Here is a 12845-nt window from a genome sequence, read left to right on the forward strand (position 1 = left end):
GATATTTTATTTAAGAAAAACAAGTTCATTTTCAACATCTACTGTTGGTCATCCTTTATTAGAACTCCCAACATTTATTATGCATGTACAGATAGGAGTCCGAAGGTCTATAAGCAAACCAAAGGTGCTAGACTTGATTAAAGACATTGGAGTCTTATCTAAAATGGTGATATTATGCTTTTAGAGTAAGGGTGTGACTCTGGGGTGAGGAAAATGAGTAATAATTCTATCTGAAGTGAGCTGTTAGACTAATTTGCCTTAACTGATGTTAGAGAAAACCAGACCTGCTATAATTCAAGGATGACTGCAATATGCACGATATCAGGAATGCAGTGGAAAGGTTACCATGATGCATTATATCATTATCTAATGGATAGCCATCATAAACAGGTCTCAATGTCACCTGATTTGAAGTCAACTTTGAAATCCAAGATAATACAATTCTGAATAACTATTTTGAAATGTTGTAACTAATTTTTACATGGATTCACAAACTAGAAATATTGATTGTATTTTGAGGTTATACTTAATATGAAATTCTTCTTTTTGATTAATCAGTGAAGGTTTACAATGGGTTCTTTGGCCTTGTAAGTAGATAAATAGGGAAATAAATAAACAGCAGCCACAAAGATAGCTATGGGCATGCAAGGCTCAAAATTTTAAAACTCTCCCTAAAGTCCTCTTGACACATAGCAATCCACAACAATATAGCAAAATAATGCCATAAAATCACATTTGCCAAACTGAGAGAGCTTCAATGAAAATAAAAAGTACATATTTGTTTCCATATTCATCTATTGTTGAAACTTGAAGCCATTTAATTGAAAATTTGCAGTCAAGGCAAATAACCACAACATCAAAGTTCTGGGATCGCGGCTGCTTGCACATTCACATGCAGAATATTTGTAGTAGCAAAAATTGTTTGTGTCCAATTTTCAAAATTGGGTTCTCTTAAATATCAAGAATAAATTTGCACATAGATAGCTCCATGCCTTACATTTTAGTGCACCTTGGTTTAGTGATATGTTTCAAGTTTCTTATAGATTGGAATACCATGTTTCTGAAAATGGTTTACAATATATTTGAAACATTCTTTATCAGATTGAAGCAAACATTCATTCATCTCTAACGAAGTCATTACTTTGGTATTTCTTGAGGGATTTAGCTCTCTATGACTTAACAATGATGCTGGGTATTAAAACATTTTGGGAAGCATTTACTATCATGGAATAAGCTTTATTTCCCTTGGGGCAAAGGAAGTAGGGACTGTCGAGAAGTTTGTTCTCTTTAGGCAATACATAAAACACTTGAGAAGACCCTCCTTAGAAGCATTTTATGCAAAAAATGAGGAAGAAAAGTGCTTCCTTTTCCATATCTTCTGAAAACAACACTCAGTAGCTAGGGGTTTTTTGAGATGGTAACAAGCAGAATTCAATTTTCTTTTTACTTCTTCTATCTCTTGTCGAGGTCCTTTCCTAAGCATTCTTGGGTGACCAGGGACAGCTTCAAGTGCCTTGGAAGTGATTAATCTTCTTCAGATGACAAGATGCAAGCTTCTTTCTAGAAGATTCCTCTATTATCAGTGAGAGGATCTTGCAAAGTTTAAGGGAAGATATGGCATTAATTGTGCATGCTAAGCTTGGGTGTGTTTAAACTTAAGAAGGATTTGGTTTCTTCACACATTCTCTGCCAAGCAGTGAGAGATTTTCCTTTCATGTTGACCCATTCATAGTCTTCCAAATAATTCATTTCTTTAATCTTAACATGAAACATTTTACTCGTCAGGCCTAAGCTGAAAATCAAGGATGACATAAAGAGTGTAGTAATTCTTTTATCCTTTCAAAATTTTGCTATTTTGATCAGTATTGTGCTTGAAGCTTATATTTCTTTTCTTATTAGGTAGCCCGCTGTGCACTATAAAAGTTACTAGGTCTCAGTAAAGAAATACAAACAAACTGTTTACTCCATTTCTCAGGGCTGGTGCTCATAGGAATTTTGTTTGTATAGATCGACATTTCCAAACTCTACCATCTATATTTTCTCAAAACATATTATAAATTCCATTCTTTGAGCTCTGTGGATATTTTTAGTCAATCTAGTTTCATTATTTGCCTCGAGAAAAAAGTATCCATCCTAACAAGCTTTTTAAGTATTTTTTAATTAATATAATATTATGATTGGAAAATAGAAATTATTTTGAGGAACTTGTCTGAAGACTATATACTTTGTTTCCAATAACTGCAGTGAGGAGTTGGATCTCGATCTCACTAATGCTGCTTTGGTAAGTTTCTGTAATTTTCCACTTTTTTGTTAACATGGATTTTTTAATGCTTTTAGGTTCTAAGTATTCACAACTGCTTAAATTTTATGTTTTATGCTATCATGGACTTTATACAAGTTTATTACTCCCTGGTAAACATGGATTTTGATTAATACTTCAGAAACAGCAACTCTGAATTTTTGAATGTGTACCTTCACTCCTGTACTTACTGTAGCATGGACTGACACCTCTGTTTACTATACATCTGTCTTAGTTTCTCATACACATCTAGTATTGATTCTATTGATATTTCAACTTTCTCTTCACTCTCTTACTCAATACAGTAATACTGGTTTTTTCAGAGTGCCTTACACCTCAGGAAATCCCTTCTGGCTCCACACAAATCTAGCAAGTTTTAAAATAATTGTGACAGGCTGCACTTCTGCACAATATATATTAATTCTGACACAACAGTATTTGCTGCCCACTAAGTCTTTCTCACTACATTTCTGCAACATCCGACTTGTGCAATACAATTTCAATGGCTATTTCCTGCAATTTTCTGATATGTGATTGTAATGATAAAATTAGCTGGATTTTGAAAGAATGTCTATTGTTAATTGATACAATAAATGGTACCTTTCATCAAGCCTTTTCCAACATATGTCTAGATCTGCATATTTTGAATTCTTCAAAATATGTGCAATGTCACCATGGATGATCTTTACTATCTTTGCAACCAAAGAAACCATGATATTCCCATCAAAATAGCTCTTAACTTTTGCAAATTCTCCTTTATGCATCTTGGAGTGGTGAAATAGTTTGGAACTTGATTCAAAATTTATGTTATACTGAGTTGCTTTATGCGTGAAGATCACCAAAATCATCTCATATGCAATTCCTAGATGGAACATGTTGGAGATGAGAGTTTTTGTCCTTACATTCAGTAGGATAAATTCAAGAGAGTTTTATTTCTCCAATGAATGAATGAATGATTGATTTTAATGACATCCATGAGACTGAACAGTCTAAGAGACCAAGAATAACAGCCTTAAGCTATCTCCATACTCCTTTCGATGTCTGATCTTCTACTATGAATCTTGACTAGGAAGCTAGCAGTCTGGTTAATCCTATCTTCATTGAATAAATGGTGCATGTTGCCAACCTCCAAACTATTTTCATACTGAATATGGATATCCTCATAAGCTGTGCATTCCATAATAAAGTGCCATTCCGTCTCTATCGCACCCTTATTGCAAAATATGCATGTTCTCTCTTCACACACTTCCTTGGGTATCTTCCACCTACTGGTCTCACATCTAAGATGATGCAATTCCATACTCAATTGTGCAACTAATAAACTTGCTTTTCCTTTAATAGCTGCCCCTAAATATGTTTTTTCACTGTGATCCCAAGTTGGTTTAAACTCAATGATGTAGTATGCTTTCTGTCCAATCTGTTTAGACCACGTGGCAGGCCTAAATTTTTCTGTCACATAATTTTTTATTTCTTTATTGATGTTAGGGCATTCATGCAAATTGATGTTCCACTTGCTCAACCATTTTTTGTTGATCTTAATCCAAGTTTTCTTCCTATAGCCTAGAATATCCTCCATAGCTATTTTGGGCTAACAATGGTTTATCCATGTTTTCAACGTTACTTAAATAACTTACCAAATGGGTTATCACTGATGCCTCCAATGGGAAAGAACTTTCTTCAACCAAAAGAATTTCATATGGGACTGGTTTTGGCATCATTGATCGCTTAACAACTAAGGGTTTTCATCATTGATTGTGAGATTGAACACAATGTTCAAAATCTTGAAAATTAGATTTGTGCAAAATTATGGCAAGATGATGCTCAATGAATCCAAGTGCCCCTTTTAAATAGCTTTGCAAACAAGCCCATGAATAAAATTTCCCTCCAAGAGTATTTACAAAAAAATAATATTAAGTATTTGAAGACATTTTAAAAATAATTATGATGATATTATTAAGTCGCCCCTCAAAATAAAAATTACTGGGCCCAACTATTAATCATTCTCCTTGCTTCACCCTTTAGCCTATGGGAAATGAGGATAGGCTAGAGGCCTTCTCCATGTTTCTAATTCTGAAAAATGGACATGATAGTCCACCCTTCCTATAATTGTTTGCCCTCAAGTAGTTGTAGATTCTGGTGATAAAGTATTACTATGCCAGTGTGATTAATCGTGATGTGATGTTAATAGAGCTTGGATCTTGTACTTGTCAACTGAATCAACTTTGACCAAAAAGCACTATAGGATCTACTATCTCCATCATACAATCCATTTAACTTGATCACCTCTCTGAAAAACAATTTGGCCCCTAAAGAAAAAATAACATGTAATACCCCCACAATTTTTTTCCCAATTTTTTCCACAATTACATTCAACACAACACTTGTTATGGTTTGGAAATGAAAACCAAATGCTGCTGAAAGTAACCCTGTCCACCTTTTGATCACCGAGAGCCCAATTTGGGAGGGTGAGAGCATACAGTGTTGAGGGGATCGTTAGAAGCTTGAAAGCTGAAATTGATTACAAATTTGGGCGGCAAGCCAGCCCCTTCCACTTTCCAGTGGGAATAGAAAACTAGAATGCATGGCGGTAAGCCAGCCAAGGAGAACAAGAACAAAACCAAGTACGAATCACTCAACTACAATATTTTAGCGGGAGGACTGAACACTTACAACAAAGCTCAACTCAACCGCTTATACAACGGGAGGACCATTACAAACAAAATATCACTCGATCGCTTATTCAACGGGAGGACATAATTACAAAGATCAAATGTAGGCGACAAACCAGCCTCTTCCACTTTTCAACGGGGTATACTTTACAGTCCAAAAATGGTTGATAGTATTACTATTCAACCTTACAAATAAGAGATGCAATGCATAGGAAAGAGAGATTAGGCTGTCCAATACTGCTGAATATCACCAAACTTATCACAATTAACAAACTCAAACCCACCCACAAAGAAATAACATACTAAACTGGACATACAATCTACTGTCTGCATAACATGCAGGAAACAACCACTACCAAACTCGCTATTATGCTCATAACTCACCCAAAACAAACTCGAAATGACATGAAAAAAAAAGCAAATGAAAACTACAACTAAGGCGATACAACAAGAACTCCAAACCTGCACCACGAACACCACAAACAGTCGGCACGCAACCCAAGGCAGACCACGAATGGTACGACCAGTAGCAGAAATATGATTTGCAACCAAAAATCAGCAAGCACACCAAAACAAACGCCAAGGTAGAAGAATGATCGCCCTCCAGATACGCTTTCAACGAGCTATTATCCAAAATAATCGCACAGGCTGGGAGATATGATTGAATCTTCGCTTCAGCCACACCAAAAACCAGCAACACTAAAATCCACACCACACTGAAAATATTGCTCTTCTGAAGTAGAAATCGCCCCAATAATAGCTTGCACACAAATCAATGCCCACACAAATTGAACCACACACATTCAAAAGATTCAATCACAGCTAGGAGTGATGTCTCACACTCGAAGTCTGTCAAAAACCCTAGGAGGTATTCACCCTCGAAGATTGTCTGGAGTCAATCCGATAGCATAACAGTGTAAAATGTTCTAAGATACCAAAATGGAGCCCCACACCTTGTATTTATAGAACAAATCTCCCCCAAATTCATTTCAAATTCATTTCCAAATAAAATGAAATTCTATCACATGAATGGGCGCCGAAAATCACTTAATAATTTTGTAAATAAAACATAAGTCCATTGTCAAGGTGGGCGTCCAACTCCAGTGAAGGCAAAAATGTAAATTACATTTATCTTTTAATTCAACCCCCTTATTTCCCAATAGTGGCGTCAAAATTATTCAATCCATAAGCTTAAGTCCTGCTAAATATTTCCAAAATGTGATGCATTGTATTTTGGTGTCCAACAAGAGGGTGAAATAATTCGCCCAAGAAGACTTAGGATAAAATTATTATTTTCTCCTTTTTCCTAAGTCGTCATCCATAAAAATTTAAAATAATCAAATATTAAAACTTCATGCCTAAGGTATTAATATATTAAAAATACCTTCTCCTCAAATACTGATTATTGCCAAATTGAGTTGGGGATTGAAATGCTGGAAATTACCAAAACGAAATTGAGTTGGAGCTCTGAACTGATTTGCTAAAAATAGTCATCTGACTGAACGCAGGATCCTACCAAAATACTGCCAGAAATAGCCACTGAGTTGAGCTGCAGAACTCGCCCTGCCAAAAATAGCTGCCAAAAATAGTACTTACTATAAATAGCATACTATTAAAAATATTAAGTTTTTCCGAAGTGATTTTTACCACATTCTGAGCAGCTGCCAAACTTACTAAAAATAGTAAGTCCCGAAAAGGTCCTCAGATTGGTTTGCATGTTATACCATCGCAGAGCTCACAAAAAACCCAAAAAAACCCAAATAACTCATCTGCTTCTGCCTCCACTTACTAAAAATAGTAAGTAAATCAAACTCTAGAACTTGCTATGCATGTACCCTCATTGCGAAGCTTTCTGAAAAACCCAGAAGGAATCCAGAATCCAAACTGACAAATTCCAACATGCAAGCCTTCGAAAATGCAGAAACGTCCTCCCAGAGGTATGAAACCCTAATTTTTACTTCTGACTAGCCCATGGGTCTCCGGAATAGGCTAACGGTCCCCAAAACAAATTAGAGCAAAAAAGGGGACATTACAGTCCGCGCTTCCCAAAATTGCTTGTCCTCAAGCAATGCCACCACAACTCCAGAGAATTTTAGACTCATCCACACCAAAGCAAGTACGATCCCAAGGTCCCATGCCCATCTCAGGAAGAACCCACCATGCTGATGTTGCGCCACTCTGATCACATCAATGAAAACATCATGCCACAACTGCACTAACCTCCCTAGTAACTCCAAAATGTTACCATGCATGATGCTTAGACTGAAATATCTTGAAGGACTGAAATCAATATCTTGCAGCATCTCATGCCCATAAAGCTCTGAGTAATCAATATCAACAATGCCACTGTCTATCACAAGCTTGGGCAATAGGAAATAAAATCTACTTGACTCACAATCAAACTTCACAACATATCTCCTCAAGGTGTCAAGCAGAGCCATGACTGTAAATGTGACTTCTCCAAATCTTCCTTCAAGGAGGAAAACAATCCTTTGCAGGAGCTCTACAAACTCATTCTCATAACTCCACATGAATATACTAGGCCTCAATGGAACTATTCTAATACAACCATGGAGACTTCTGAAATCTCTTATAGTTCCCACTCCAAGCACCTCAAAATGTTGAACCAAAGAAAGCAAAGGTCCGTTGTCCCAACCATAATAAGAAGAGGGGGCATAAGAATAACCACTAGTTAGAGCTTGAACACTTCCCATACACTGACACCGATTGCCCAAACTCGCCATACCTCTCATCTGAGACCATAAACCCGTCTTGCCAGGAGACTGTGAAGTCTGAAAAAGAGTACACCAGAAGCCCACCAATTCTGAAACGATTAACTTGAGATCTGATTTCAGGAAATCAGCATCCAAGAAGATGAACAGCTGCTGCAACACATGAAATCATCATCCAAAACAACACATATGCTCACGTTTAAGGCTGGAAATATCTTCTCTAGTGACTCGAACTCCACATAGAACCATCCTTTTCTCAAAATATCTCCCCAATCCACTAGTTGATGAGCAAAAGGTACCATCAAATGGCTGGTAAAGAGGGGAACAAGACCATCAAGACTGAAAATTTGTTCCTTATCCCTCCAAAGATCCTTCTTTCCACATGTAATAAGCTCCATTAGACCATGTTGACGATCTCGAGCCTGGATACCCAATTGAGAGTGATCTTCAACATATTGAAAAGAAAACTCAACACATCTCCAAGCGCTAGTAAGGACCAAGAGCATACTTAAGAAATTGGTGTCTCCTCTAGCAAACCCTTGAATCCTAACCATGAAAGCTTCAACAACATTGGAGTATGGAACAAGTGTTGCCCTCAAATCCAACTCCCAAAATGGACTAGTATGAGCCTTATTATTATTCAACCCAAGAAATGGGTTATCAAACATGCAATCACCACGTTCTGGTCCTTTCTCCCCTACTTTGTGAGTAACAAATCTGAAATCTTCACTCCTTCTTGCTGCAATGAAACCTTGGATGACTTCTTAACTGTGTTTAGACAATATCTTGATGCCAAAGATGTTGAAATCATCCATCACAAAGAGAGGGTTTTTAAGAACTTGGAAGCCATCCCTTTCTTCTTGCTCACTTCCATCTTGCTGATCCGAATCTGCACATGCAACCTTTGTTTTTTTTGTGAAGTTCTCAAGATCAAACTCTTCTTGAAGACTATCAAGCTCACCAATAACTTGCTCGATTTCTTCAGCTCTTTGTGCATTCTCTTGCTCCCTAAAAAGTTTGAAATCAGCAAACCAGTCTTCTAACTCCATTAGAGCCAATTGAGTATTTCCTAACATATCCTTTGTTGACTCAAGCTCAAGAGTAAGCTCTTCAACTTTCCTCTCTTCCCCTTGGAATGTACTAGTGGTCTTCCTTGCAACTTCGGAGGCATAATCTCGATCTTCAATCAAGCGTATGTAATCTGATTTCAATAATTCCAAAGAGTCTTTGATAAGTTGCAGATTAGGGAGAGTAACTTCATCCTTAACCCCTTTCTGTCTCTCATCCATTTGAGCCTTCCAATAGAGTTCTTCAATTAAACTATGTGTGTGATCAAATTGGGATAGAGCTTGCTTTTGTTTTTCAACAAACACCTTGAATTGACCATCCCACTCATAAGAATGCAGAGATGGTGTGCTGCTGATAGGCAACAAGAAAAAATAAGAACTTTGTTTCTTGCAATCGTTGCTCCCATAGCTGCTCCAAGACTCTCGTCTAACTCCTCCAACTAGCTGCAATTGCTCAATATCATGAAGAGGATCAGATTCTAATAAATCTTCAACTTTTTGCTTACCACCAACTTCATGAATAGGTAAATCAGATTTCCATTTCAGAACCTGTTTAATGCTTCCATCATCAAGAACCATATGGTCCTAACTCTACAACACAATCTGTTTTTTGAGCCTCATCAAGATCAAAGGGAAATTCATCCCACATAGGTTCCTTGTCATCGCTAGGTGCCATCACACTTAGATCCGAAGCGCTAAGGGGCTGATTACTTTTAGTTAAAAAGTGCTCACCATAGCTCCTAGTATCATCCAACGTAGATCTTGAATCTTCTCTTAATTTCCACACATTGCTATTCTCACCAAGAGCAATGCTAGAACCAAGTGATGTTTTATCTTCACACTCAAAAAGTGGATTGTTCATGCGGTAGGGGCGTTTCCGTACCGGCCTGGCCCCTGATATTAATGGTATGCGATGTACGCATAATTCTGGAGGTACCCCTTTCAAATCCTTATATGTCCATGCGAACACATCTTTATATTCGGGGAATATTTTAAATGCTGCTGCCTTCAGTACGGGGTCCCGATCATCCCCCACTAGTATTACTTTTGGGTCCTTTTCTTCCCCAAGGTTGGCTTGTCGTACCTTTGGTTCCACATATTGTACGACCTCATTTTCTCCAAATTCATGAGCCGGGCCCCTATCTACCCGTGCCTCCCCTTCCTGGTACTTGGCAAATTGTGGCGGGTAGGTATTGTCTTCCTCGATCTCAAGGATCTCCAACACATTGCACTCTGGGTGGAAGATTTCATAATCCTCCATCTGCCAGTGGAATAGCCCATCGATAGAACTTGTCTCGTCCTCTGAGTAATTCCCTAGGCGGAGTACTCCCTCTTCGTCAGGTTCCATCTCACCATCCCCCCCAGTGTATCTTTCTCGAACCCAGAGTCTGAAGCCACTTCCTGACTCACTACTTGGTTCTGTAGATCAATGATATATTTTTTCCCTTCACTTTCGATTGAGAGAGTGTTTTTCTTCCAATTGTGATCTGCTTTGGCCATGATGAGACATCCTCTTCCCAAGAGTGCATCATATCCCTTCCTTTCTAAAGATATAACCATAAAACCCGGAAATAACTGTTGGGTTCCAATCGTTACCTTTTGTCCCATGAGTGTGCCAATTGGTTTCATTCCATGCTGGTTTGGTCGTACCAAATGGAATGCGGGTGGCCACAGTGTTGGTTTCCCCAAGGCCTCCAGTAACACATTTACTGCTGATCCTCCATCCACAATCGTATTGGTGAGTTTGTAGCACATGATTTCCATTTCTAGTATGGCTGGTGTTCTGCCCACACCTACTGTTATCAGGGGTTAGTGGTCTCGTTTGAGTGGTTCCTTTTTTCCACTTCCTCCTTGTCCTTGTCGCTTGGGGTCTTTTCCTCCTTTCTGGTCCCCTCCACCTGGGTTATGGCTATCCGCAGCTGTGGCAGTGTCTGTAACAAGTCCGCTACTCGGACCGGCACGGTGGTTTGTAGCAGCTGCTTCATTATGGTTGCTTCAGAGGCGGCTCTATGGTGTTGGTAGGTTTGTTGGATACTGTCTTCCGTCGTTCCTCACCCATTTCCCATTCTACTTCCTTCTGTGCCTCCTTTAGTCTTTCCTTTTCTGTACCCGGGTCAGGGTACGTTAGTTTCCTTGCATGAGATCGGGTAATGGCTAGTACTTTTGGTTCTGGCCGAGCTACCTCTAGCATGTTCACGCCCTTCTGTCTTGGGCACTCCGCATCCTCGTGGTTGCCTGGCCCACATTATTTGTAGAGTAGCCCTCCTCCTTGTCCAACACCACTCTGGCAGTCGCGTGCAAAATGGCCCCATTCGTTGCACCTTCGGCATTGTATTATTGGTCTGCCTTTTGCATCATATTGGATGCGACCGCGTGGGGTATTATTATTGCTATTGTTGTTACTCCCCCTCCGACTATTCCTATAGCAGCCTGGTGAGGTGTCTGAGTTTGTGTTCTTTGAAGGTGTAGTTGGTGGTGTTGCCTGCTCTTGCGTGTAGAGTACCTGGGCACTCCTTGCCTTCAGGTTGTAGGGGCATTCTTTAATGGAATGTCCCAACACGTGATAGATATCATAGAAGGCTTTCTTCAGGCAATTGGTTTTTGTGTGCCCTTCTAGTTTGCATTCTGTACACCAGAGTTACATGCCCTCCCTACTTTCTTCCTTCTGAGTCCGCATTTCCCACGTCATCCGCCTCATATGCTTCCGGATTGCTTGTATCGTCCTAGACTCCTCCTCGCTTTCTCCATCACTACTATCTTCGTCACTTGTGTGCTTCTTACCCTTCGACGTCTTGTTCTCTCTTTGAATGTCCATGGCTCTATTGTACGCGTCCCTGAAAGTAGATGGGGGTACTACCTTCATCTTTCTTCGTAGGGATGGGTTCAGTCCGTCGATGAACCATCGCTTCTTCAGACTATCGGCTGGGGTATTGTCCATTTTTCCAATCAATTCTTCCAGCTTGTAGTAGTAGGACCTTAGTGTCTCACTCTTGCCCTGTTTGGTGTTGTATATTTATGCTACGATCTCGTCATCGTCCGGAAGTAACTGAAACTCCTCCTAGAATGCCTTAGTAAGATTTTTCCAAGTATCCTTTGAAGTAGTGGGCAGGTCCATGTACCAGTCAATGGCAATTCCATGGAGGGTGGCTGGGAATGCTTTCAGCCAGTAGTCCTCATCATCCTCGCCATTGGCCTTCCATATGGTGACGCAAGTTTTAGAGTGATGGGTGGGATCCTTTGATCCTACTCCATTGAATTTGGGAAGTTTTTGCTTTTCAGGGTTATGTGCCATCCTTCTTGTATTCCCCGGGTTAATTTGGGGATTGTTAAATGACTCGGTTGGTGCGGTTGTTTGCTCCCAATTATCACTACTCGCTATTGCATGCGGGCTGTTGTGACTCCTATCCCACTCTTGTGTATGTTGCTCAGAACCTTCTGTCGGGCTCCCTCCTTCTTCAACTATCCGATAGAGTTTCAGATGCCTCTCCAGTTGCTCCTGGATGTGCAGGGATCTCCTCACTATGTCTTCTTGGTTCCCTTCTTGCTCCTCCCGGGATTGTCGTCTTCGATCTTTGTTGAGTGTATTTGGCATTAATTATTGGAACTACGGGGGTTGCGCCGCCATGTTGAGTCCCTGTGCTCTTCTTCCCTTCTATTCCTTTCTTTGTATTGTTGGATCACTTGCTGCCTACATTGCTCCCTTCGTACGTTTTCTCGTTCCGCTTGTCGCTGTACGTACCGGTCCACGGAAACGTCCAACGTGTGAATTAGGTCTTGTGTCAACTGATCCTCCCTGGTTACTTCGGTATTGTCCTCTACGTCACTGTCTGTTACAAGGATGCTTTGGTCGAACGGACGACCCATTATGCTTCCATCCCACCAGCCTTCCCTCCGGAGACCTCCGGATTCGACTTAGGCAACGGCGCCAAAATTTTTGTGGCCTAAGTAGAGGGAACTATAACCACAGGACTTATAAGAAGATATGAATTACAACTGTCATGGCATAGTACGACACAGTTATAGAACATGAATTAACACAGAGTGAGAGTAGTAGGCAACAATGTATTATGTGCAACAC

At 39.7% G+C, this 12845-nt stretch overlaps 1 protein-coding gene across 2 annotated transcripts in view; it reads left to right on the forward strand.

Annotated features, from left to right (window-relative positions):
- Nucleotides 1–12845, forward strand: part of LOC131040193 (probable anion transporter 6, chloroplastic) — a 284449-nt gene that overhangs the window by 206226 nt on the left and 65378 nt on the right. For both annotated transcript variants that reach the window (XM_057973062.2, XM_057973061.2), the window contains one exon: nt 2245–2281. In XM_057973062.2, the coding sequence (XP_057829045.2) occupies nt 2245–2281 (37 nt within the window). The remainder of the gene's footprint in view (nt 1–2244; nt 2282–12845) is intronic.

This window comes from Cryptomeria japonica, chromosome 11 (assembly GCF_030272615.1).
Source record: "Cryptomeria japonica chromosome 11, Sugi_1.0, whole genome shotgun sequence".
NCBI classification, from domain to species: domain Eukaryota; kingdom Viridiplantae; phylum Streptophyta; class Pinopsida; order Cupressales; family Cupressaceae; genus Cryptomeria; species Cryptomeria japonica.